The following is a 27,515-nucleotide window of genomic DNA, read 5'->3' on the forward strand; positions in this document are numbered from 1 at the left end:
TAAAGGAATTCACCTTTTAATACACAGAGTAAACTCAGCACGAAAGGATTCCAATCAGCATTCTTTTAGTGATACACTAGATAGCTATTTACGTTGTTTGTTTCAAGATACAGAGGACCAAAAAAGAGTGACAGAACACACTAATTTTTTAAAAACTTATGCACTACACATGTGCAGGCCATGTTGATGGCCAATTAGGACCTTTTAGCCCTGCTGCTGTCATTTCTTCCTGCAACAGCAAAGAGCTTGCATGTGGCTATCTGCAGAGAAATTCCAATGCACAAGCACCTCTTCATATGCAGGGGCTCCTGTGAATCAGACAACTGTGAAACAATGTCCTAAATGTGTAGAGCCTGTATACTTGAGCAGGTACAACTATTACAAGAAGTAGTATCTTACATGTGTGCCATGCTAATGGGATTTCAGTATTAAATTAGTGCGGGAAACTGTAATTATCCAAATAGATTCTCAGATTGAGTGTGTATATGTTTATACATGTTTTAAGTCCTAAGTATAGAGGATGACTTTTCGCTAGTAAACCACATTGAAGCCCGTATGCCTTAACATTGTCACACTATGTTTTATTTCAGTTTTGTCCCTTACTATGCTGTGTAGTATTTCACTTCATAATGGGGGTTTCTGTGGTTTTATATTTTTCTCCCCTTGATAAATACTAAATGCACCCATCGTGCTCCTGAATTGTGAGAAATAGCAAAATCAGAGGTTGAATTACGTTTTATCCAGGACTAAAAAAAAACCCCAAAACGTTATCTGCCTCATCCTTCCAGCAGGAGGTTCCACCCCTATTAGGAATGTCCCCTAGCAACATCAGGCAAAATTCTATTATACTGTTCACTTAATGTCACTGCATATTGAAAAGCTCTGGCAGCCAAATGACAGACGTAAGACAGATACTGCTGCTGCACAAAAACACAAAACTAAAATGCAAGGTGGAGTTTGCTTGTTTATTTTAAATTCAGTTTGTAAAGGTCCCTTTAGAAACGAAAAGATACAAACACAAGTTAAGCACACAGTTTGCTTTTAGTTCAACACTTTCTCCATCCATCAATTTTACCCAAAAATCACAAAAGTAATATTACAAAGCTTTCGCAGTGCACGTTTACATATTCTGCATATACATCTATTCACTCTTTAAACAATGCATTTCCATTGAATTTGGCTTAAAAAACAACAACAACACAGCCCCTACATCAGGCTGGAAATATATAACATTTTAAAGCAATGTGTTTTTCCTCTTAAAAAAAGAAAAATATATTCATGTTATACGAGTAACAAAACATGAAGCTGAAATATATTGACCAGACAACATTTCAACGAGTAACAGTTTTTTGTTATAATTCACATACATAGTAAAAAGGTGCCATCATGCCATTCTGTGAGCTATGGTAAAATAGCATGCATATCTGCAGCAAAGCAAAAGGAAAAAGTGCCCCGTTTCTGCTTTCAGTTGTATACTAGGAATCAGTTTTGTGAACTTTATAATACAAAAAGCTAATCATTTTTTTTAAAAAAGCAGCAACCCAAATGTAACTATGAAACAAAACGTATCAAGAACTATACAACCACTACTTACTGCATTTATAAGTAGTTCATTTATTAACTTATTAAAAGAAAAGCCACTCCTTTTGAGAAGCGAGGCAACAGGTTGCGTCAACTGCTTTTCCTGTCACCACCCACTCCTTGCATAGTCATAGCTGGCACTGATATTGCTTACCATAGTCTCAACAGATATATCTTAAATTAGAGAATTTGTACTTTCCTAATATCAAAAATGAGATTCTTGCCACAAAGTTTAGTTTTAAAAGAGCTTAATTAAAGAGAAAAACAAAAGTACAGTGTTTATAAGCGTAGGAAAAAAAGTACAAAACTAGAACTCGTCATAAAAAAGACCAAACATTCCATTGAAAAAGCACCTATTCGTATAACTAATGGATTCTGTGCATGCAAAACTAGAAGCATAAGGCTATCAAGTGTCAAATCCTCTTAAACAACGTGTAAAAACTGTTACTTGCTGCATCCTTCAGATTATACTGCCCCCCCAGGCAAATTACATTGCTTAGTAGTATTTTTCCAAAATATGTTCCGACGCCCACAAAAAATGTGGTATTGACAACTTTAGGAACCGTGATAGAGATACATTGTACCCAAGACAGTATTATCATATTTCTGTGCAACTTTAACAGAATTGGAATGTTCAACAACACTGTTAAGTTCAGGAATACTTTCAGCAGTGTCCCCGAAACCATGGTAATGTCCATAGTGCAATGTATCTCCGAGATCATCCACCCATGATGGCCTGCTTGAAACAAGGCTACTTGGGCTTCCATTCAGATGCAAAGAGCCACACATTTCGGAAGAGCCGTTTACAACCTTTTCTGGTTCCTCAACACTATTGCCCACATTGACTGTATGTTTATTAGCAGAGGCTAGTGCATTAGGTGCTATCAGTGTTAGGCATTCTTCGTGCCTGGCACTCATTCCATTGAGCTGAGCTGGGGAAGTGAAGTCCAAATGTCCATTGACGATATGTCCATTTGTCAATGCATTCAATATGGAGTTACTGCAATTCATATCTGCGTCAAGAAATAGACCCGTCACCACAAGTTGACTTGATCAAAATAAAAGCTCTCTCCCATTTTATTGCAGTTTTATTAAAAGATTTCCAAATTAAGGTCAAAACAAACCCAGTACAGCCTCATGATTTAGGCAATTATCGTTTACTAATACACCTTAGAAACAGAGGTGTCTGGTAAACATTTTATAAACAAAATTTCTGTACAAGGTGTAATTTAAATTTACATACTGCTGCTCCAACTAAACTATGCTCAAAATGTTAATCGGTTAAGATCACAATCCTGCACATGCACTTCCTTGAAGATAAGCTCCACTGAAGATAAAGGAATTTATTTTTAAGTTAAGATGCATAGGAGTTGTATGTAAGTACATTTCTAACAGTTATGAAAGGGATCATACAAAACTGCAAGCAATATTTTGGACAATCGGAGAAAGAAAAGGTTAGATGTACTTCTTAACTAGAATATAAAACTCCCTACTATGAAATACAAACTAAACGTGTGAGTAGTCTGGAATTTCAAAGCATTAAAGGTTACGCCAATATTAATTAACTCTGCTTTATTAAATTTCAGATGAGCACACAGTAAAGCAGGCATATCAAAAGCCTTATGCAAATGCAAGAATGATTATGCAACATGTCTTAAGAGCAAAACTTATTTTATATTTAATATTGGGCACAGAATAAATCTATGTTCTTTCTTCCTTAGAGTAGAATTTCAAGAATCGGTACAACCCAGCTGCAAAAACGCCATGAATGGCCACAGCAAAATGTATAAAGATCTGGTGTTTTTTAAAATTTTCACAACAAGCCAATGGTCTCTTTTCTCAATACTCGTTAGTGCAAAATAATAGTTTTCTGTAAACATTATCTCATTAGTTATATTTCTTTTTAAAAGAGAAAGTTTATATGTAATGGGACTAGAGGCAGTAGCAGGACATAAAAATATCAATTTGGCAAAAATAAATTAAATCACCAAGATAAAATATTCTCTTACATGTAAAAAAAGGCATTTCTGTGTTTGACAAGTCAGTATTTTACATGGATTCTAGGGATGATCTTTGGGCACATGCAGAAGTTCATGAAAAAAATGAAGGTGTTTTTGCCTCATAGCTCAATTTCAGCCCTGTTTTGGCAAAATGCCATATTCTAGCAATACTATTCCCCCCAAAAAAATCATTAGGTGTATTAAAAAAATGGAAATATTATTTGGTATACCAGTATTTTATATCAGTATGTTTAAAAGAAGGCAGCATCTGTTAGCAGAATGGAGTAGGAATAATTTTTTGTGATTCCCCAGTTCTCTACAGCAGATGTGGGGGGACTGTATTAGATACCATGCAAAATCGTTGGGCACTATACAGTTGTGACTGTCAGCTTCCTCTCCTTCCCCTGCAGCCACCCAAATTTGCTTTAGAGAGTTGGGGGACACTCAAACAGATTGTGGGATGGGGAAGACAGCAAGGGGAAATCTGTTCCAGCAACAATGAGCATCATCCATTAATTCAAATATAATGGAAACAACTCAAGTTGTTACGTAAGTTACTTAACAGCCTTACTCAACAAAAACCGCCTCATTAAAGTTTATGTAAGATTCACGTAGGCGTGTTTCTAATGACAATGTAAACACTTACGTTGAATTTACTGGGACAACACAATGTGAAGAGTTACAATTAGTTTTCTATTTAAAAAGCAGTACCAAGGGTCATTAGATTCTGCCCCCTTCCATTTTATACAGCAATGGCTACAACCCAATCCACTTTATGTTCCTATACAACAGAGATGAGAAATATTCTCTCCAGAACGAATGTGCACATTAACAGATGCAAAAGTGCATCAGCAAGTCATTTAAAATATAGAACTACCACCAGTCTGAAGTTTTAACAGATCTGGGCTGATCCAGATTGTTGTGTAGAGCATGAAAAACATACTCTAAGAGAATAGTGTGCGCAATCATCTCCATTCATCTCAGTGGAAGCTGAAGCAGCTCTGCACATTGTATGCTCTTTGCATGCATTTGGCAGCTTTCTCCACTGAAGTGACTGAGGAAGCCCTTAGGAGAAGAGATGAATTTTCATGCATTTCCAGCAGCCCTTGAAATGGGAAGAGTGACTAATGACTGGGCTTCAACAAAGGAGTATGAATAGGATTTTCTTCATGGGTTGCAAATAGTAACTCAAGCCCCAAAGCGTCCATTAACTATCATTTTAGTTGAATACTAAAAATAAAACCAAGACATAGATATCAGGTTGGATCCCTCAGTCCACTCTGGCAGCTTTAATAGCCCCCCCCAATGTTCCAAGGGACAGGGGACCCTGCTAAATGGGACAGGTTGTGCTAGGCCCCTCCAGGTAAAATCTGAAAACCAGATGGAGGCACTAGGTTTTGTGATTCCTCTCCCCTCTGCACCACATTCAGGAGGGCCCCCAATACTCAGTGGGACACTTTCAGGGTACTGTCATGAGCAAGACTCATTAGACATGCTTGCCTCTGGACCCATCCTGTTGCTTTAACGCACTCAGGCTACTTTCGAAGCAAAACTGGTAGCATTCGCCGAGCTAAATTTACAATCCTATACACTGATTAGATGATTATTAAGGCAGTGCAATCAGCTTTACCTTTTTTAATTACAATAAATAATTGCTGCATTAATCAAATGCTGAATATTCTTCCAAGAAGCAAGTAGGATCACCTCTGATCAAGGCACAAGGCATGCAGGTCTCTAGACAGGAACAACCACGGGATCATCTATCTGGATCTGTCATCAACATCTTCCCTCATATCTTACATCTTCTACAAAACTGATAATCTTGCTATTTAAAAAAGTCTTATAAAGGTATTTTAGCAACGCAAATAAGTTTTAAGACTTTGGGACATGTGCAGTAAGATTAAGTTAGAGATAATATGCATACTGATTCTTGCAACGACAAGGAGTCTGCATTGCAGAAACTGTGTATATTTCAATCTCTTTGGGTCCAATAGAACCACTCTTCTGCATGGTATCTTCAACCATTTCAATGCTGTTGTGGTTAACAGGAAACTGTCCACTCCCACCTGATATAACAGGAAATTCTCTATCAACATGCATATTGTCAGCATCATCTTCAGTTCCTCCATTTATCACAGATATCAGACCACCAAAACTTTGACCTGTTTAGGAAAAAATGATTTAACTGGTGAATATTTCTTATTTAATTACAGCAACATTTTATAGGTGGAATTTAAAGCTAGGCCTACTCAGACCAGCCCCTTCAAAAGTAACAAACACCCCATGGACTTCAGTAAGTCTACTGGACGAAACCGTATATTTAACCACTGTAAAGGTAAAGGGTAAAGGGGCCCCTGACCATTAGGTCCAGTCGTGGCTGACTCTGGGGTTGCGGTGCTCATTTCGCTTTATTGGCCGAGGGAGCCGGCATACAGCTTCCGGGTCATGTGGCCAGCATGACTAAGCTGCTTCTGGCGAACCAGAGCAGCGCACGGAAACGCCGTTTGCCTTCCCGCCGGAGTGGTACCTATTTATCTACTTGCACTTTGACGTGCTTTCAAACTGCTAGGTTGGCAGGAGCAGGGACCGAGCAACAGGAGCGCACCCCGTCACGGGGATTCGAACTGCCAACCTTCTGATCGGCAAGTCCTAGGCTCTGTGGTTTAACCCACAGCACCACCCGCGTCCCTTTAACAAGTGTAGTTAGCATATTTAAGATAACTCACAGGGAAAAGTAAATTGGACAGGAACATTTTGAGACAGTTTCATTGGCATGGTTGAAAATAGTTCTAAGTTCATACAAGTTTCTTTACACAAGAGTGGACCACATGGCACAGGAGACCGCGGTCTACATTCTGCACAGCAACTGCATCATGGGACATGCACAGCACCTGGTTTTAGGTTTTTAAGAGAGGAGAAAACGATGCGGGAAAATAAGAGTTCTTCTGTAGACAGAGATTTGGGTTGTGTCTGTTGCTGCAACACTGGGGTTGCACTGGTAAAAGGGACTTATTTCCTCTCCTTCCCCTATATGCCGACCCGCCCCCATCTGCTTGAGGGTTCCCCAACCAGATTTGAGGACAAATGGGGGGAGGGGGCTGGAGGAAACAAGAAAGTTCCATTGTGCAAACAGAAATCTCTTGTGACTGTAGAGCTGCCACCTCCAAACTTTTTTTAGCCAAGAAGAGTTCTTGGAGTAGTTGAAAGAGAACGGAGTTTGGGGGGGGGGGAACCCTTCGGTACATGCACATATTGCGAGCTTCAGAAGTCTCCTGAATGAGCTCTGTGCAGGTGCTGAACCCACATGTGTGAGTGCACAGAGACCACAAAGAACCACCATGGTTTTCCATTAGGAATGAATTGGGCCTCTGCATTCAAACTACTTTCAAGCAAAAGGGACAGAAACCCAATGCCTCACCTTCAGTCCGAGCTTTCTTCATTCCAACACTGTTCATATCTTCAAAGGATCGTTTTCGACTTATGCCTCTACCGAGGAGACTGGGGCTAGTATTCTGATGGGCCCCGTTTAAATTGCCATTGCTATAGAAATGGTTCAGCGGGCAGTTCTGGAGGTTCAAGAGCAACTGAGCACATTCCTGGAAGCCCTGGGTTTGTGCAAGATCTGCTGCTGTCTGGCCACTGGCATTTCTCAAGCTGCACAATACAAATATATTGAATTATACCCCATAATAAACATAACCTGGTGGTTGCTGCTGATTCTACTAAGGTGATGAAAATTTTGCAAATTCCCATTAAGGGTTTTAAATTATCAAATGTTATATTATGTAACTAATCCCTTAGCACATATCTGTATTCTAAACAAAGTTTGGGAAGCAGTACAATTAAGTATCATGTGACACAAAAAGTAAAAGCTTCCTATTTAAATGTCTGAAAAGGCTAAAATTTCTTGCCTATGGTCTGAAGTATCTGAACTCTTACACAAACTTCAGACTCTTAATTCAACTCGTCTTATACTAATTTATTTGATAAAATGAATTATCTGGACAAAATACTTGAGAAAACTGTTATAGAATAGTTGTCCATGGCATTCTAGAATCTAACACCACAAAAATACATCGCCGTTCTTCCTAATCATAAAAGCTAGGTATGCACGTGCAATAAATTCTTTACATATATATCCACATATAGTGCTTTATTTTGCTATTGTGTTTTTTATTAAGCTCACCGCTTATTTCAAAATTTGTGACATCATAAGTAGTAATGTATTATTCACTATTTTAGCCCATGATCATGGGTACAGAAAAGATTTATTAGTCTCTGAACTTCTAAAACTGAAAGATGGTAAGACAGATGCAGTTTAAGTTGAGGAATTCATGATTTGCCTTGACAATAAAAAACATTGACACAGTTTCTGTCTCTCTCACACATACTCTAAAGGACAATAAAGTAGTAATGAACAAAATAGTACAAAAGAATAGCAAGGAAATATTCCCTAGGAAGTCCAGGAAGAGCCAAATACTTGTAATGATGCGTGAGCTTCTTTTTTAGCTATGTAGCTAATTATCTGTGAATAGGTAGATGGACCAATGAAGGAAGATTTCAGTGAAAGAATGTAGTTTATTTGCTAGATGAAGTTAATTAATTCAGCATACAGCATGTATTTCGACACTGAACCATCTAGTGTGCGACCGAACAAAAAAAGTTTTTTAACAAATGGGGCAAGCTATCTGAACATAGATGAGGGTTGGCATAGGGTTCAATAGAATCCACTTTCCTCACTCCACTTGCTCTCTCCAGTCCTGAGTTCCAATGGGACTGCTTGGGCACAGCTTCCCTAAAAGCACTTGGCAGCTCCACTCCTTCCTAGGCCTGAAAGTCACTTGGGCCGCTGGGAGGAGGAAAGAGGGCTCAGAATCCAAATCACTTATTACACACAAAACTGTGAATGAAGGAGCAGTGTTGGATTATTGTCATTACATTACGGATAACCAGGAGGCAGCAAACTGCCAAAATGGCAACAAGACATAGCCAATATAGGTCCAGGAATGTGTGATTCCACAGAACAAGATACCCCATTTGCCATGGGTCTGACTTTCTACTTCAGGCCTCCTTGCCTCTTTTAAAACTGTATTGAAAGCTCCAAATATGAAGCAAATAAATGGTGGGAAGATAGAATCGATAAAGTGGAAACTCATAGTTTTTAAGAGTGAAGATTATTAAGAATATTAAATCTCAAGGATTCAACCTTAGGGAATTTCCCTGCAAAAAAAGAACAAGAGGAGTGTACAATTTTGTGAAGGACATTTTATAATGCAAAATGTCACCCATTCAGAGTGGCAAATAAAAGCTAACCCAGGGCCCAGACTAGCACATGCTAAAGCTTGGAATAACAGGAGCAAGGGAAAAAGAAGAGAAGAAATTGTGTAGGTTTTTCAAAAGAAGGCTGTTCCATTTTTCTATTCACCAAAGCCACTAAATTTAAAGGGGAGGTATGTGTGAGATCTAATTAAGACTTTCTCAAAGCTTCCTTTTCTTATAAACACCTAGAGACTTTCATATTTTCTGTTAAGGAAGTAGTATCTGATGAAAGCAATAAGCTTAAAAGTAGTATCTGGGAATTCTGAGAAAGGCAGTTGCAAGGATCAGCAAGAGGATCTTCAAGAACAGAATGGCACAGAAGTTTATTTGCCCCAATCCCAAGAATTAAGGCAGCTTTTATTATTTCAAACCTACCCAAAGAAAATATGAGTATGAACATAAGGGAATACTGCATGTTAAAAGAGTGATTGATTTGATCTATAATCTTGGCCCTCTAACAAAAAAGCAAGAAGAGAAGAAGAGTTTGGATCTCAAATGCACTCACACTGTATTGTGAACTTGATCACTGGTATACAGATTAACCTGCTAGTGCAAAAAAATTAGATCATTAACTTGTAGCAGGCCTTGAGACCTACTCAAATACATAACTTTGTGTTACGAAGAAAAGGTCAAGGTCAAAAGAGTCTTCCTGTTCATTTTTGAAAAATGGTCCTGCAAAATGATTCCCTTTTTGCTATCATTCTCATTCAATCTTATGATACACCTGGTTGGCTTCCCTCAATATGTTTTTTTTACGTGAAACAAATCGTAACTGGTAGTAACACATAATGCTGGAACTAATTTGAGCTTTAAACCGGAAAGGAAAAGATACTTAAGCAAGAGCACAAAGGTTTTATTCATCAAGAATAATTCGTGAAATAGAATCAAAGTCAGAAAAAACAGAAATCAAGCCCTATTGAAATGTTGCACCTAGATGGCCCTTCTACCCCTCATGAAATAGTGCAAGCCTGCGAAGACAATATACAAAGATCAACATGTCATATTATAAACCAGAAGTTAGACTTGTCCTGCTGATATTAACTTCTGTTGCTGCTGTTGCAATAAGAGATGGTTATATGCTTTAAAAAAACAAAACAAAACCAGACCTATAATATTGGATGGTGGGAATAGAAGCTCTCTAATCTAGGGTGGCATAGGATATATTCAAGAGTTTACCGAGATAAAAACAGGAATACTAAAGTTCAGAGGTGGGGGGGGGGCAAGAACTGTGTCCTTCCAAATGCAAAAGGTCAGTTTGAACAAAATTAGTAATCCAAATGCTTTTGTCGTGAGGTATCTGAATGTACATATAATTATACATGATTAAACTTCATCTGAGTTAAATTCTTTATCTTCTGACCTTTAACAGTGATGTACATGTATACCTTTGTTTGTAGTACTAAGGGTAACATTCATAGTAGATTTCTCCCCCTTTGTCTCATCCATTTTCCTCTTGGGCAATGTGCTGTTCCAGAATCTTCATTACTACTGATTAGTCTTGACAAGGAGTCTTCTCATCTGTGGATCTCACTCTTCTTGTTTTGAGTTTCCATTTAGCTATGTCACCATGACATCCATTCTAGGGCCATGATTCATTTGAGACTGTTGTAATATTATAAACCAACTATTAAAGGATGGCAGTGATGCAGCATACAATCTTTAAGTATAAATATATTGCAATCTTGCCATTAAGATTCATGGGCATATCAGACTCCAACTGATCAGTCATCAAGTAGATATTCCTTGACTACAATAGGAATTTCAATCTAATCCTAAATGCAAAGTTAACTTTCACTGCAGGAATCTCAAGTGCCAGGAGATTGCTCTCTGTCAGATATATATACCTACTGCTTCTTTTCAATAATGTGACCTAAGGAAAAGGGTAGTCCATCCTATACATGTGGTCAGATAATCGATTTTTCAAGATAATTCCAATAGGATGAACTGATTTAACGGGGGGAAATACAGAGAGCAAACACTTAAGAGCATCAACCTAAATTTTTTTAATCACCTTGCTAATTACAATCATTGAGGCATGATTCAAATTTCCAAAAAGTATCCCTAGGAGGTTTATAAACATACAAATGCGATAGGGGGTCTACTGAGTTAATTTTCTGAGTTGACAAAAGGAAACTTGCCCCTATTCTTTTCTTCCTTGCAATTTTGCAGCTGACTTACTGGGTGGAGGGGAGGGAAAGGGGAATTGAATACCACTCGCATCCTGAATGTATCATCCACTTATAATGTCACATACTTTGAACAAAACATAGGCCTACTTAAAACTCTAAGAAAGGGGGGGAGGATTAAAAAGGTTTTTTAAATTAAAAAACCCCTAAACTGGGGTGATTGCCACTTTATCTGTAGCTTAAAATGTTTCGTCATTAATGCCATGAGACAATCTTAAGAAAATAAAACCTCAATTCTTAATGTAATATGCCCATTTAAAAATAATCAAACTTAATATATTGTTAGTTTACAATTTTTTTTTTATAAAACTGTAATTAGGGTAAGCAAAAGCATGCAAATCTATATATGCTATATCTGAATTCCTAGATTAGCATTAAAACCAATCACCGCAACAAATACCTCAACAGTATGCCTTGTGTGCAGAAAGGAAGCGATACTGAACATTCAATGCCACAACTGTAAGGTTTTCGGAGAAGCACCTGTGGCAGTTTCAGCAGTTTCTATATGGAATGCTCCCCCTTTCTAGGATTACTTGAAAAAATCAAGTCAATTCGAATTACGTAGCTGTAAAACATTGACATGTGTAGTTTTTATAGTTTCAGAATCTTCTCTTTGATTTAAAAAAAAAAACGGGCAATGGTGCATAAAACAGGAAACTTACATCATAAGGGATCACATATTTGCAGGCAACATTAAGATTAAAAGTTATATTAACATACATAAAGTGCAGTAGCACATAATTATTATTAAGCCATCATCATGTGACCACCTTAACAATGAGACAGAGCGCCTGACTCAAGCACGGACTCTCAAGCACGGATTTTCATCCTGAAGCCCATTGTAATTCTGTCAGTTCTCTGAAATGTAAACATGATATGTACTAGAAACAAATTGTCAATTCATGGCTTCCGTTACTTTAAATTTTGGTAAATTGCATGTAAAGAGAATTACCAACTATGCCTACACGAAAAGGTAGCTAATACATGGGATTAAAGAATAAAACTCTTGCTACAGCACTGCAGAAGTGAACAAGTTTTTTTTTCCATAGGCTCCTCAGACCCCAGCCTAAGACCGTTAAAGCATTAAATAAATAATAATAATAATGATAATGATAATAATAAGATAAAGAAGCTAAACTGAAAGTTTTAACCCTTTGGCATCCAAAAATAGAAAGTACAACAGAATGATCTTGAAATTGTGGCTAACAAGAGACCAATTGGGGAAAACTTGTACTGCAAACATACATAATTATGGTGCCATGCTTTCATTTCACATCAAATAACTTATCTGTATTTTTTCAGCATGAGGATTATTATATTTCTTCTTTGCTTCTGTACTTTGCTTTACAAAGATCTTCAAGTTCTGATATTGAATACGCAGATATGGCTAACTGCTCACCACTATGTTCTCCCTGCTTCCTTCTTCTAACATATCTTAGTCTAAGAGCCTTCAGAAGTTTCCTTCACTGTTGCCATAAAGCTGAAATAAGACTGCAGACAGAATTTTAAACTGTGTTTTCTTAAGAAAGGCATTTCCCCCCCCCCTTAGTCAGAAAGGGAGCACAAAGCTGGGTAAAGTAACACTGACAAGTCCTAATAAATGTATTTCCCTACAATTCCAATATTCCTGAACTTGTTCTCTCCAAAGTTGTATATGCAGCGTTTTTAACTACTCCTGTACAAAAGGGGAAAGAGATTCCTAATTCTTTTCGTCTGCCACTCTCCTATAACTGAAATCACAGAGCTGACAAGAATTGACATGCTCAGGTTCCCCACAAAATAAAAAAGATGGGCTTTTGGCCCACTAGTATGTTACCCTGAATCAGCTATAATTTACTATTTTTGTAAGTTTGCACTTTCTGTGTAACCTAAGTGTTATTATATTATATGCTTAGGATTGAATAAACAAAAAAACCCCAACAACTACAAGGTTCCATCTTTCTTGTGGGATTTTACAAGTACTTACAGTACTTCAATATGATGAAGAAACATCCAAGGAGTGTATTAAATGAGACAAATCAATAGTTTTTTTCAGGTGGCAATATCAAACATAGCCAAAACACAAGCACTGTTAAATCTTGACAAAGTGACTACAGAAACAAGAAGTCTTACATTATGTAAAGCAAGATGCTGTTCAATTCAGTCCCCTTAATTAGGAATTATTTTGAAGCATTCTGGATTTGTAAAATGTCATTTACAAATAGACTGAAAGGAAAATACAGAAGATGACCCTGAATGTTGCATTTATTCTTTATAAAAGCTACTGTGCATTTTGGATCCGAGAGCTATCCTTCTCTTACCAGATAGCAAGCTTTAAATAACCAAAGTTAGGTAAAGGTACCCCTGACCGTTAGGTCCAGTCGCGGACGACTCCGGGGTTGCGGCGCTCATCTCGCTTTACTGGCCAAGGGAGCCGGCATACAGTGGCCAGCATGACTAAGCCGCTTCTGGCGAACCAGAGCAGCGCACGGAAACACTGTTTGCCTTCCTGCTGGAGCGGTACCTATTTATCTACTTGCACTTTTTGGCATGCTTTCGAACTGCTAGGTTGGCAGGAGTTGGGACCGAGCAACGGGAGCTCACCCCATCGCGGGGATTTGAACTGCCAACCTTCTGATCGGCAAGCCCTAGGCTCTGTAGTAGCTAAAATGCAATTTCTAAAAAAACCTAATATCCAGGCAAAAATTTAACAGGTTGCCTTTTACAGTGCACTGGAATGTGTACGTTGAATAAATATTAATAAGACACTGCCTTTCTGAATTAAATGTGGTCTATGGAACTGGATGTTAAGTAACAACACTGCTCATGTCTACTTTTACAAACCAAACAAGAGGAAAAATTACAAACATTTCTCATCTTCCTACCAAAATATATTACAACCTGCAGGTATAGTGTATTCATGCTTTGCATGTAGAGACAGAAGACAATCTTGAGACTTCATAAAATCATATGTAAAGTGAAGATATAATTGGGAAAATAAAGAATGGCTTGGATTCCACGGGAGCCCTATGCAATATATATTGTGAATGCTTACAGAACCAGCCTCTGGTAAGCAGAATGATGAACACTAGCTGCATATGCTTCTCTTCCCTACAAACCAATACAAAAGCTGATACATTGAGGAAGAGAATCGAAATCATGGATTCTATGGGTGAAGACAGAGGAATGGTGGGATGCACCAGCTAGGGAACCCCCAAGTGAAGAAGGCTCAAGCCCAGGGATTGGTGGTGGGAGGATGATGAGTGGTCAGAGGGAGAAGACTGGGTGGTGATATTGTCAGAAGCTGAAAAGCTAACAGGGTTCAGTGAACAGGGAAAGTTTGTTGCAGAGAGAAGTTCAGAATCAGAAGCAGGAGAGGAGGGAAGCCAAGAGCCAGAGATGAGTTGGGCTGGTGAAGAAGCCAGAGTGCCTCTCCCTCCTGCTGTGAAAGCCCTTCCCTCGGTCTCCCAAGACCAGGAATGGTATGAAGGAGGAGGAGAAAAGACAGGTGTGCCCGGAGAGTCTCAGATTGCTTGGGATGGACCTGGTAGAGGAGCCTTAGGCAGTTTGGGAAGGTGGGGACACAACTGCTTCACCTACTGAGAAGAGCTGCTGTGCTCATTAGGCATGGCTCCTCTGAGCAGACCTTGTTTCTGGCTTATTCTTGACAGCTGATGTAATTTAAGTCCTGCCACATCCATCAAAAAGGGGAAACGTCACCTTTGTTCTGATTACTTTGCTAACACTAGGCACACTGTTCAGTTTATAAATGTAGATTAAAAGATTGGGGACCCTGAATCTATTGATGGTCCTAAATCTTCACTTGTAATGGAACAAACAGTGCACATTTCTGCCTTCTATTTAATAGCTCTATAGAAATGAAACTTGTTAGTCAGCTTCATAGCAAAAGAACTGTAATGAGCCAGCAGTATTTTGCAGACCACAGTGATTCCTATTTGGTCTTGGACTCAATCTTGTGGTTGGCAAAGCCCACTCCAGCTAGTTGTGAACACATGAACTTTTCAATGAAAGATACTACATTCATGACTCTAGAATTCTGTGTAGAAGGAAATCTTAAATCTAATTTGTATTGTTATAATTACGTAGCTGCAGGTTTTATATTTAGATGCAAGCTGGTTGCTTTCCATGAGTACGGGTGGTGCTTTGGCATTAGGTAGAAATTGTGGGTTGGGGTACTCTCCCCTTGGATTCCTGTTCTGCGAGACCCCTTTGGATTCTCCTGTGAGACTATGGCAACCTGTTGTCATATATATGCACACAGGTTAGGGTGTTTCTTCTTCCTCCCTGGGATACCCAAGAGTTGAGCCAATTCATCCTGTCTCATCTCTACCATCTTTGTGCTAAAACCTAAAAGCTGTTAACATAGCGCTGTTCACAAAGGAAAACTTGTGATTCCAATAGTCCTTCGTCAGAAATTTATAATGCAGCTCAACTGAACTGTTGCAGCTCTGAAGTAGTCTACATAGATGAAGCAATCCTTCAATTACCTTGAAGTACTTGAAGATGTGGTGAACAGAAGATATATTGTAGTTATAATTAAAAGAATTTATACACCGTCTTTCATTTCTAGAAGAAATACAAGATGTTAAGAACCTTGACAGAAACTGCAGGAAAGTGATGAGAGATCTTCTCCTGTTTAATGCTACATACACTCAGTTACCTACAGACACATACTTCAGCTATGTTATAAAAATGTAGATTTAAAAAATATATTTTTATTGACTTTCACTGATGTTACACTAGAAAGGCAAAAGAAAACATGGCACCAAAATTGTACATGCGCTGGTACAAGAATAAATATGTAAAATGCACAAATATTTGTCATTATGCAGTTCTCAAATCAAGTCACTTTATGTATCCACATTAAAAAGTTACACCTCAAACCTTTTATTTATATGAGGACATTAGGACCACCTGCGTCCCTTCTTCTCGTGTCCATGAACACTGAACCAAAGTTAAAGGAGCAACCATGTTTATATCTGTTGGGTATACAGTGCACAGAATATGCTCCAGCTAAAATGAGAAGGTAAAATCCAACAAAACACATCAAAATATTTTCCACTGGGGTACATTTAACATTGCTGTCTATTAAATATACACAACTCAACGGATCCAACTTCAGCATTAGGGAAAGCAACACTTTCTTATTTTAATCCCCTTATTTCAGAATTGCTAGGGTTTTTTTGTTTTTTTAAAAATTGGAATTGATTAAAAGTTTCAGGCTAAGAGCCTCCCATTCCCAATTAAACTGGCAAAAATGTTATTAGTAAAACATAAAAATGCTAAAGCAAGCAAAATAGTCATGCTTTAAAACAGTATTTCAATTATGAAATGTCACTGTAATGTGAATTTAACATTACAAGATTTTTCACCATGAAAAAGACAATGAAGCCTTGGATGTGTGTTCATTTCAGGCCTAATAATAATAATAATAATTTATTATTTGTACCCCGCCCATCTGGCTGGGTTTCCCCAGCCACTCTGGACGGCTTCCACAGAGACCAAAAATATACTAAAATGTCACACATTAAAAACTTCCCTGAACAGGGCTGCCTTAAGATGTCTTCTGAATGTCAGGTAGTTGTTTATCACTTTGACATCTGATGGGAGGGCGTGAATGTGCATTACTGTATTGTATTTTTAATCCATGTTTCCAAAATGACAGATTTATATATCTGCCTATGCAAACAAAGTTATATGAAGATACTAGAAATGCATTTTGTCCAATCTTTTTTTAAAATGTCAGTATTTTAGGTATGGTTAAAACTAAGCTCCACAGAAAACCAAGGTCGAATTCAGTGGAGGAATTCTACTGATATATCATAATACAATTTAGACATTGCAAAAGCCATTTTGAATAGCATTACTGAATATTTGTGATCAGAACAAAGTTAGGCAAGACAAAAAAGTATGGAGTGTGTTATTTTTTTAAACTCACTTATTATCTTGTGCAATGTGACTACCTCTTAAACTTCAGTTTTCAAAGCGGATACCTATATTGCCAATTACCTTGCAGTAACTAATGAGAACATCTTTATTTTCAACATCTAGATTTGAAAACTAGAACTGAGAACTGAAACCCTCATATCGTTCTAGTAGTGCTCATGAGTTTTTTCAACCACCCGCCTATGTATAGCTCCTTATATGCCCAACACGAATCTTGCTTACGTAATGCCTGGCATGTTTATGATACTATACAAATGGTTTGCATTACTACTGCACAACAAAAGCAAATTGAAATGTTCGCAGGTAGATCAGTAAATTTATTATTATGACAGTAGGCATCAAATTAATGTTTAATTTAAAAAAATGGCTGCTTTGCATATTTGGAAGTTTTAGTACTTTCAGATATCACATTATTGAAACAATTTAATTCCATATGTTTCCATGCTTGCCAAACACAAAGCTGGTTGTTACCAAACACCATTGTTCTAAAGAACTGCTCCCTGAGATGAGCAGGTGTGTACATATATAACCCAGCATGTAGGAAACTCAAGGTGCTTTGTACTAAGGGGTCACCAATGGTCAAAACCCAGACAGAATGAACGTACATTCTGTGACAAAAAGGGATAGAAAATTGGAGCCTGGAATGATTTTTAAAAATTAATCTACTGAGTAACCTTACAGTAATTGAGTCTCATGTCTTATCTGTTGAGGTTCTTTTAGACCCCCAAGGATTTATCGTGTTCTAAAACTAAAACAGCACAGAAAGGAAGAAGGGTAACTAAGCTTGTGTTAGAAATCTACTTTTTAAATAAATCATTTGGTAAGAACAGACACTTTGCTCATACTCAAAAGTTACTTGCATGTTGCCATTTATCACAAATCACTGATGATTTGATAACTGGGGACCGAGTGTTGAAATTCCTGCATTGCAGAGGGTTGGACTAAATGACCCTTGGGGTCCCTTCCACCTCTACAATTCTATGATTCTATGAAGATTGTGGGCCTAATGGAGAAACCATTAAAAGCCAGAGAAAAGCTAAATGTATTAAGTTGGCACGAACAATGAGTGCTAGTAAGTGCTCTGCTTGCTATGTAATGTCTGAAAGTACAGCAAATATAAATATTTAACAGCAACTATATTCTGAAACACAGTCCTTACAAAATACAGTAATTTTACTTTATATAGGTCTTATTTTATTTTCCCCAAGCATTTTCCTCAAACAACTTATCTTGCACAGTAAGTTCTATATCTTCCTGCTATCTCCATTTTTTTATTGTCAGGTTTTCTATTTAAGATAAATTTTTGTCCTCCATTTGAGATGTGGCTCTATTTAGGCATCCGCATTTGAAAACTTCAGTAGAATATTTCATGTTTTAAAAAGGGTATAGACCGGGGGTGTGGGGGTGTGGAGAAAACTTACCAAGTTTCAGGTAAGACCAAAGATTTTGGACAGGTCTAAAGATTTTATTAGAATAATTCAATGGAAGACCTATGAGATATATACACTTTTTGAGCAAGACCATTATGTTGAATAACTTATAAAATGTGTAAGAGGATTTAAGGTATCTCTCTATTGAGTTTCAGTATTAGCCGATTTAATAAATGGAAACCAAAGGGTTAAACAAGAACCAAACTCTTATTGTACTAAAAGGAAAGTTTATACTTCAGATTAAGATACAAAGTACTATTTAAATACTAAAACTAGCTGTAAGAGAAAAAGCTAACATCATTTATATTATAAGCCATACAGCTTATACTCAACAGTTCTAGTGAACAGTGCATCCAATTTGTCCATGCGGTATGTTGCCATTGTTTGTGAGATTTTCTGAATGTTTTGAAGAACACAGTACCTTTAAAGAAAAAGTTAAAAGTGCAAGAACAGAACTTACTATGAAACACTACCAATCCTACTAATGTGCATACCTAAAATTCTATTCTAACAAATAACTAATTGGTCTGTCATATTTTAAATATAGCTATAGGCTCTTAAATACTTAATAGCTTATTCTACAAAGTGCAATTAATAGTGTTAACTTAAAAATGCACTCTTTCATGGATGACAGACATTGATTTCACTTTTGGCTGCAATGCTATGCACACTTGCATGGGAGTAAAAGGCCACTGAATACAGTGGAACTTACTTCTGAGTAAATGTGTATAGGATTGCACTGTAAAATGTGTAAAGTTACAAGACATGTTAAAGGTACAATACTTAGCATAATTCAACATGTCTAATTGAAATCATCTCCATTAGTTGCCTGTTGTTCTGCGTTTCTCAGTTAATATCTGAGTTTACTGCTCTATGTTAGTTAACTAGACACACAACTACTCAAAATATCTCCAAACCTTACTTACTCTATTTGAGCTCCGTGAGCCACAAGGGCACTTATGGACTCCATACTACCAGACCGGGCTGCTTTGTGAATAGGAGTTTCACCACCATAATCCTGGGGGGAAATATATAGCAGATTAATACAAAATATGTATAGGTTAAGCTAAGAATTATTGGACTGAAGAGAAAAAATGGGTAATGACAGATTAGCAAAGCGACTTGGACTGACTATAGGACAGATGTGCAAATATTTGACCAGAGGCAGGTAGAATATGAGTCATGTAGACCTCCAAAGATTATTAGCTACATATCATCAACCCCCAGCTGATACGGCCTATGATGACTATTTTTTTAATACCTGAAAAGCAGTATATATATTTAAACAATACGTAAATAAAACTACTGCTTCAAAGAGCTCCAGGTGTCTTGAAGCATCAACTTCCTACCACTTATTTTGGACAAGCTAAAATTTCCACCTCTCTGTCTTGACAGCACCAGTTTGCATGTCAAATGAAGAGGATAAAAGACACTTTAATTCACTGGGGTCACCTGTACCTCAAAAGTGAGGAAGCTGGAGCACCTCCAAGCTACAAACCTGATCCTTTAGAGCAGTGATGGTCAAACTTGGCCCTCCAGCTGTTTCGGGACAACAATTCCCATCATCCCTGACCACTGGTCCTGTTAGCTAGGGATGATGGGAGTTGTAGTCCCCAAGCAGCTAGAGGACAAAGTTTGGCCATCACTGCTTTAGAGGAAGTGAAACCCCATCCAAAACAAGTTGAAGATCATGAGAATATTGCCCATTCACAATATCTTTATTTTGTCTAGACTGATTCTCTATTTCAGCCCTCATCCAGTCCATAACCATGGACTGTAGTAGTTTACAACACCACTGTGTCACATGGATATGATGTAAAAGGATGTGTATAGCTTGGTGTCATCTGCAGATTGATGACACCTCAGCCAATGCCAGATAACATGTCCTAACCATTTGATGCCGGTATTGAATGGCACGGGAGATGACAACCATGGGCTGGTGCAGTAATGATCCCCAGCATCACGTTCTGAAATAGGTCATTCAAGCAGGAGCAAATCCACAGAGACAGCTTATCCAGGATACTGAAATACCTCTCTTAAGGATATGTTCAAACAACGTGAGTCACAAACCTGAAAAATCTTATGAGTGTACAGTAGTTTGACAATTACAGCATAAGATTAGAGGGGGGAAACCCAAATCAATACCTGTTTGTTTATGTTGGCTCCTGATTGAATTAACCAGATGAGGCACTGAGGATGTCCTCCGAAAGCAGCAATATGGGCTGGTGTTTGGGCATGACGTGTTGTACAGGCATTAACAGTAGCTCCCGCTCTCACTAACTGCATTAAACAGTCCAGCTTTAGAAAGAAACAAAGAACAGAAAAAGCACATGTTTAATTATACACATCACTGTATTAACCTGGTGTCATATAAACAGCTCATTGTATTAACCTGATATCACATAAACAGTTAAAAGAATCTGTGGGCCAATTCCTGTTCACCATAAAGCTTCTCAGATATAAAAATAAGCCATGGTATGTCATTACAAGAACATAACATAAAATATATACCGTAAGTTGCTATAAGTTTGCATGTGAAATCAGACTATTTTACGTATTTATGAAATTTACAGAGGAATTCTATACATGTTTACTGAAAAGCAATATTACTCCCAGGAAAGAGTTGAAAAGGTTGCCACCAAGGAGAGACTCAGTAAAAACAGTAGCCACAGAATACTCATCTCCAAACTAGATAAAAGGTCACCAAGAGAAGGCAATATTTGAATGAGCATTTTTTAAAGCCAAAAGAATGCAAATATATATGTAGGCAGATATATATGAAAGGAAATGAGAAATTACCAAATATTGTTTGTGTGTTTGATTATGGTTTGTATGTTAGTTTTAATGCTGTTGAAATTCCCCTAAGGCCAGGGGTGGGAAGCTAGATCTGGCTGGTAGAACAGAACCTTATTCCTCATACCCCTTGTGGGCCAAACTTGACAGGGGTTTTGGGGGACGGGACGGGGGAACAACACCTGTCAATCATTGAACGGCACATCATCAGGTGATGGCAGCACTTCAAAGAGCTGAGCAGAGCTATCTGGAGCTGACTTCTGCAGAAAAATTGAACTGAGCACCTACCAACTGGCAGTGCTCAGTTCCAGCTCCACTTGGCTGTACTATTGAATTCATCATGTGGAAGTTAGCAGTGCTGCAGATTCCAGGAAGCTAGAAGTGAGCATCTGCCAGCTGGTATGTGCTTAGGTGAGAGACTCAATAGCACAGCTGATTCCAGCTGGGTTGCTCTCACTGCCAATAAGCTGGCTACACTTTGGCAAGGGAGGCTTGCTGTCACTGCCAATCAGGAACACACTTTAAGTCTCCCAGTTGTGCACTGGGAGCCACATCTGCACCTACCCCTCCTCCAACATCATATATAACATCAGGTGTGTTCTAGGGTAATAAAAGACATTCTAAACAATAATTTGAGCCTGCCAATTCTTCAAAGTACATCAGTTCCGTTTCTACCATTTTCCACGCTTCATAGGTTGGTCTTGTCTGCTTTGTTAATGCCATCTTTGCTTTTTTCCCCCACACTGCAGAAACTGAAGCAATGCAAAAAGAGCCAAACACGAACCATTATGGACAGACATTTGATTTCTCCTTTTAATCAAGAGTAATTTGATTGCCATTATACTTAAGATACTTTCTAAATGAAGTGTATGTTAACACTAATATATATCGAACCTGCCCTTCATCATAATGGATCCCAGGGCATGTTGATTTCTAACTAATGCTATCAGAGCCTGGAGTATGTGTGTGATCCACTACAACTCCACAAACCTTTTATAGGACTGTATGCTCTTTCGAAAAGGGTGGGCAGAAACATGGGGGGGGGGGTACTGTTCTTTGTACATAAGCAACCAAGACCAGTTATTCAATGATTAAATACATAAAACTTTTCAGAAAAAGTAGACCAATGGTTATTGGAAAGGTTCATAGTTTCCTTTAAAATGTACATTTAAAAAACCTGCACATGTGCAGCAGATAAAAGTTTTAATAACTACAGCTTATGAGCAAATTGCAAAGACTTCTAGTCTCTGGTACAAAATATAGTTAATACATTTAGAAGTAGAATCAGCAACAGAATGCTACTGCATATTATAACCTTCTGGAAGCCTGCAGCTGACACAGCAATTGGGCCTGCATTGGGCTCAATGCTATAATGCAGGGGTCAGCAAACTTTTTCTGCAGGAGGCCGGACCACTGTCCCTCAGACCTTGTGGGAGGCCAGACTATATTTTTTTTTTGGGGGGGGGGGACGACAACAACAACAACCCAACCCAACCCTCCCTTCTCCACAGCACCGGACGAGCCCCAGTGGCTGCTTACCTGTGCCTTGCGAACGACAGGGGCTGGGGGTGGCGGAGGGATGAGTGGTGGGATGATGAGCGGTGCAAAAGGGCTGGCTCTGTAGAGGGGCTGCTTAAAATGGCGCTGAGCCATCTGCAGCTCAACAAAGCCCAGCCCCCTTCCTTCTCTAGGCAGGGCGGGGAGAAGCCAGGTGGATGGAGGGAGGAGGCACCACTGCGGTGTGTGTGAGGGGGTGGGAATGGCGCAGCCCGAAGGATCAGAATCCCCACGTCCGCAGGCCAGATCCAGAAGGTAATTGGGCTGGATCTGGCCCCTGGGCCTTAGTTTGCTGACCCATGCCATAATGTGATGGTAGTGGGGGCTGGCTTCAGATCCAGCAGATCCCCCTGTAGGGCTCAAGACATTGTCAGTCTTTTTGTAGGCTGTCTAAACATTCCACTGGTGGCACTTTTACCTGACTTTGTGTTCTGCAGGCAGAAATGGGAACTCCATGCCACTAGAATGATGGCAGTGTCACTTCACAGGCAGAGGCCGGAAGGCCTGGCTGAGGGACTCCTCTACCCAATCCAACCCATCCCTGCCTAGTGCAGAAGGGGTTTCAGTTGCACTGTTATTATAATAAGCCCTATTAAAATCTATTTTTATCCACCCTACTTTGGGGGAAAGTAATTTAGTAAACACATACTTTGCTTTGGTATGCAAACTGATAATTGTTGCCAGTTAGTGCTGTTAACATGTTTCCAAATAAGATCACAAAGAAATGTCTTACACAGGGAGTAATTAGGCTAAAAGCACGACATACTGTTTATTTCCTCTTATTTATTTATTTGCTACTACTTCATATACCATCCTTTTCCGAGGATGATAGGGCAGTTTACAATACAAAAACACAAAAGTATGTTACATAGCAACAAACAAAAACGCGCTCTCTCGCTCTCTCCCCCCCCCCCACATTGAAAGAACATACATACATTAATTCAACAAAGGCCTAGGAGAAGACAAATGTTTTTGCCTGGCGCCTAATAATATCCTAGGGTTTCATCTTCTTGGCAAACACTAGAAGATGATAAAATGAGAGATGAGGAAAAAGAAACATTACAAGAGTGGGAGAAAGGAAACAGAAGCTGCAATAATTTAGGAGCAGAAACTTGGCATGCTGTGTCAGTTTATAAAGTTGTTTGTACTTGCTTACACTCACAAAGGAATTTTATTTTTAACCATTGACTATTCTTCGGGTTGCATCCAACTAAATTCTACTAAGAGTAGTAGGCCCACAGAAAATAGTTATGTGTTTTGATAGGGCTCTATAGAAAAATGTATCAGAACCATAGAAAACGCTGATACTAAGAAAACCAGTGTATAACATGAAAGAATCCTGATTACGTTAATCTTCATCCACTATCAGAGGATCATTTCGCAGTAAGATTTATTGTTGCCAAACATAGGCAGAGTCAGAACACTCCCTTTCTTTTAGGACTGAACAACTTTGATGCCATAACAAATACATCAGTGTCAGAGCAAACTGCGTAGGTGTTCAAGAACTTGAACATCACAAACAGGTGGCTGACAGAGTTTTTAATAACAAGTGGCAAACCAAAGTGGAAAGGTGAGATTAGGTTTTTACAATGAACTCAAGAGCACCTCTACCCAATCCCATGTGTAGCACAAAGGATTACCAATGGAAAGCAGGCAGAAGTGGAATCTAGCAGTGGGTGTAGTTCTGTTCTCTCTAGCTAAGATAAGAGAGGAAGGAGGTCAACTGTGATTCAGAATTTGTGTAGCCAGATGTGGACGATGGCAACGCTCCTTTAATAGTTGTGTAGAACTTGCTGAGATCTCTTCCACACAATTATCCCAAGATGGAGGCCTTCTCCTCTTCTCAATTTGATTCAACAGGGGAGGATTTTGTAATCCAACATTTGATGGAAAGGGGCAGAATATGGAAAGAAGGTTGCCACTATAGCTCTGTTGTACCAGGGCAAACACCACAGCTCTGCATAGCAACCAAAGACCATGCACAAATAAATACTGGACAAGTATGACATACAGGTGGGAACTACCTGCAGCCCTTCACTTCCATCAGCTTCAGCCAGCAAGGCTAAGGGTTAGAAATGATGGGAACTGTAGCACAGCAGCATCAAGGGAAGACTTGCGACAATAAAAGCAGGAAGATGTGTATCTAAGCTCAATAATCAAAGAACCACAAATACTTTTATGCGTTCCTGGCTTGCTTACATTATCGGGTTCAAGAAGGGAGGAAAGTGGCTGAAGCAACCAAATGTGAGCGTTTACTAACCATCCTGAACAGGAATACTCCCGATCCATAGCAGGTTCTCACTAGTAACTTGCAACGCTGATGGCAATGCCTGCTTCACCGGGGGGGGGGGGGGGGGGGGGGAGAGACACCTCTGTCCCCTTGACAGCAAGATATGTAGCAATGGGCTTAAGAGTGTTGTTCTTAGGCGTTCCCTTAGGTACAGAGAGTTCATGCCTTACTACATCTCTCAGTGCTTCCTATTCTCTTTCAAAATGTGGGGATTTTGGGGGGAGGGAGAGTTATTGGGTTGTTGTTTTTATTGTGATTATATGTAATGTATGTTGTGGTTTTATATTTTAATTTTGTTCTGTGAACCGCCCACCTCCGGGTATAGGGCGGTATATACATTCAATAAATAATAATAAGTATTCGAAGTCACAGCTGAGGCTCCTGCACTGCAGGGGCGGGGTTGGACTAATGGCCGTGTTGTGGGGTTTCTCTTCCAACTCCACGATCCGACGATCCCCACGGAAGGTTAAAAATATACGGCTGGAGAGCCACAGATTCGCAAAGTGTCGGCTGAGGCAAAAGGCCGGGTAGAAACGATTCACATTCCCGAGGCTGCCGCCTACGAGGTCGCTCAAAGAGCTAATGCTGCTCGCCTCCGGGATTTGCTAATTCATCGCTCTCGGCTCGTTATTATTTAAAAATATAAAAGGGGGGGGGAACCCACACAGGCCGGCTAACGGCGCCGCCTCGCCTGCGCTGACAGACCGCGAGCAAGTGCCGCGCGCCACTCCCCCCTCCCCAAGGCACCTTCTTATCCCTCTCCAATACCACCCCGAGAGGAAGTTAACGGCGTGGGAGGGTTTTTGGTTTTAATTTTTTTAATTATTATCTTATTCTAACAAAGACACGAGCGCGCGCGGAATGGCGGCAACCGCGAACAAGGCGGGAGAAGCGCTCTAAGATGGCGCCGGCGCGCGCCCACCGGCCGTTGCTTCTCGCCAGCAGCTCGAGGCATAGAACTCCAGCCCCGCGCGCGCGACTGCCTGGCGCCGCCTGAGGAAACGGTCCCCCTGTCTCTGGTCTCTCTCTCTCTCCCCCGCCATACCTTTCCGAACTGCGCGGCCCAGTGGATGGGCATCCACCCGTAGAAGGAGTCCTCGGCTGCCAGGTTCTCTCGGGGAGCGCTCTGCAAGAGGCAGCACAAAGCCGGCAGGTCCCCGTCGCGGCAGGCGCGGTGCAGAGGGAAGCGCAGGGTCAGCAGCTCCTCGCTGGAGAAACCCGCCTCCGGGCCGGATCCCAGCGACATGGCGGCGGCGGTGCTCGAGCCACGGGAGAACCGAAGGCGCCCGGCGAAAGAAGGCGGGTGGTGGCGAGGTAGAAGCCGCCGCTGCTGTGTGGAAGCCGTGAACACAAAGGAAGCGAGGCGGGCCTGAAGGGGCTCCGCCCCCTACGAGAGGCGGGCGCTTTGGCCAGGCCCCGACGGCGCGGCGCTAGTGGGCCTTCTGCGCGCTGAGGGGAGGAATCCTCGAGAGGCGCCAGGAAAAGCGCTGTTAATATCAGCCGCCTCGGTTCTGCGTCCGATTCGTCTGATTCTCTCCTTCCATCCCCTCGCCCTGTCGTCCTCCATTTGAGTTACAGATAGGTAGCCGTGTTGGTCTGCCATAGTCAAAACAACAAATTTTTTTTCCTTCCAGTAGCACCTTAAAGACCAACTAAGTTAGTTCTTGGTATGAGCTTTCGTGTGCATGCACACTTCTTCAGATATCTGAAGAAGTGTGCATGCACACGAAAGCTCATACCAAGAACTAACTTAGTTGGTCTTTAAGGTGCTACTGGAAGGAAAAAAATTTTTTTGTCCTCCATTTGAGTTTACCAGAGGGGAACCACCGTTGAGTTTAGCTGGGCTCACTTCTGAGTATTATTATTTTATTTTACTATTCATACATCTTGCTGGGTTTCCCTAAACGCCATTAGGGATTGTACTGTTAACATGGGGAAGTGGCAGGGAGCATTCTCTGTGCCATAGGAAGGCACCTTAGAGAATTATAGCATACTTTTCCAACATTTCTCTGATGAAAATAGGGACGTACTGTTCCATAATAATAATAATACCGCCCCCCATCTGACTGGGTTGCCCCAGCCAGTCTGGGCGGCTTCCAGCATATATAAAAACGTAAAAAACCTCCCTATACAGAGCTCCCTTCAGATGTCTTCTAAAGGTTGTATAGTTACTGATCTCCTTGGCTCAGGGCCCCCCAAACTCCATGTCCTCCAACATTTCTCTGATGAAAATAGGGACATCCTAAGGAAAAGCGGAACATTCCGGTATCAAATCAGAAACTGAGATGGCTGCTGTAAATCTGGGACTGTTCCTGGAAAATAGGGACCCTTGGAGGGTTTCTGCGAAGCTTTGGAAAGGACCACAAGGGGGTAATTAGTCAAACCCCCTTCAATGCAGGAATCTCTCTTTTTT

The 27,515-nt window shown here is 39.9% G+C and overlaps 1 protein-coding gene across 1 annotated transcript; it reads right to left on the bottom strand.

Moving 5' to 3' along the window:
- Positions 1-946: 946 nt before the first annotated feature.
- ANKRD10 (ankyrin repeat domain 10) lies at positions 947-26,534 on the bottom strand. Its single transcript, XM_083611911.1, has 6 exons — positions 26,148-26,534; positions 20,608-20,760; positions 19,389-19,480; positions 7,000-7,235; positions 5,648-5,743; positions 947-2,594 (listed from the first exon to the last, which is right to left on the bottom strand). Exons 1-6 carry the CDS (start codon positions 26,346-26,348, stop codon positions 2,137-2,139), a joined length of 1,236 nt encoding a protein of 411 aa, XP_083468037.1. The 5' UTR covers positions 26,349-26,534; the 3' UTR covers positions 947-2,136.
- Positions 26,535-27,515: the final 981 nt, after the last annotated feature.

Source organism: Podarcis filfolensis, assembly GCF_964270895.1.
Source record: "Podarcis filfolensis genome assembly, chromosome: 4".
In the NCBI taxonomy this organism is placed as follows: domain Eukaryota; kingdom Metazoa; phylum Chordata; class Lepidosauria; order Squamata; family Lacertidae; genus Podarcis; species Podarcis filfolensis.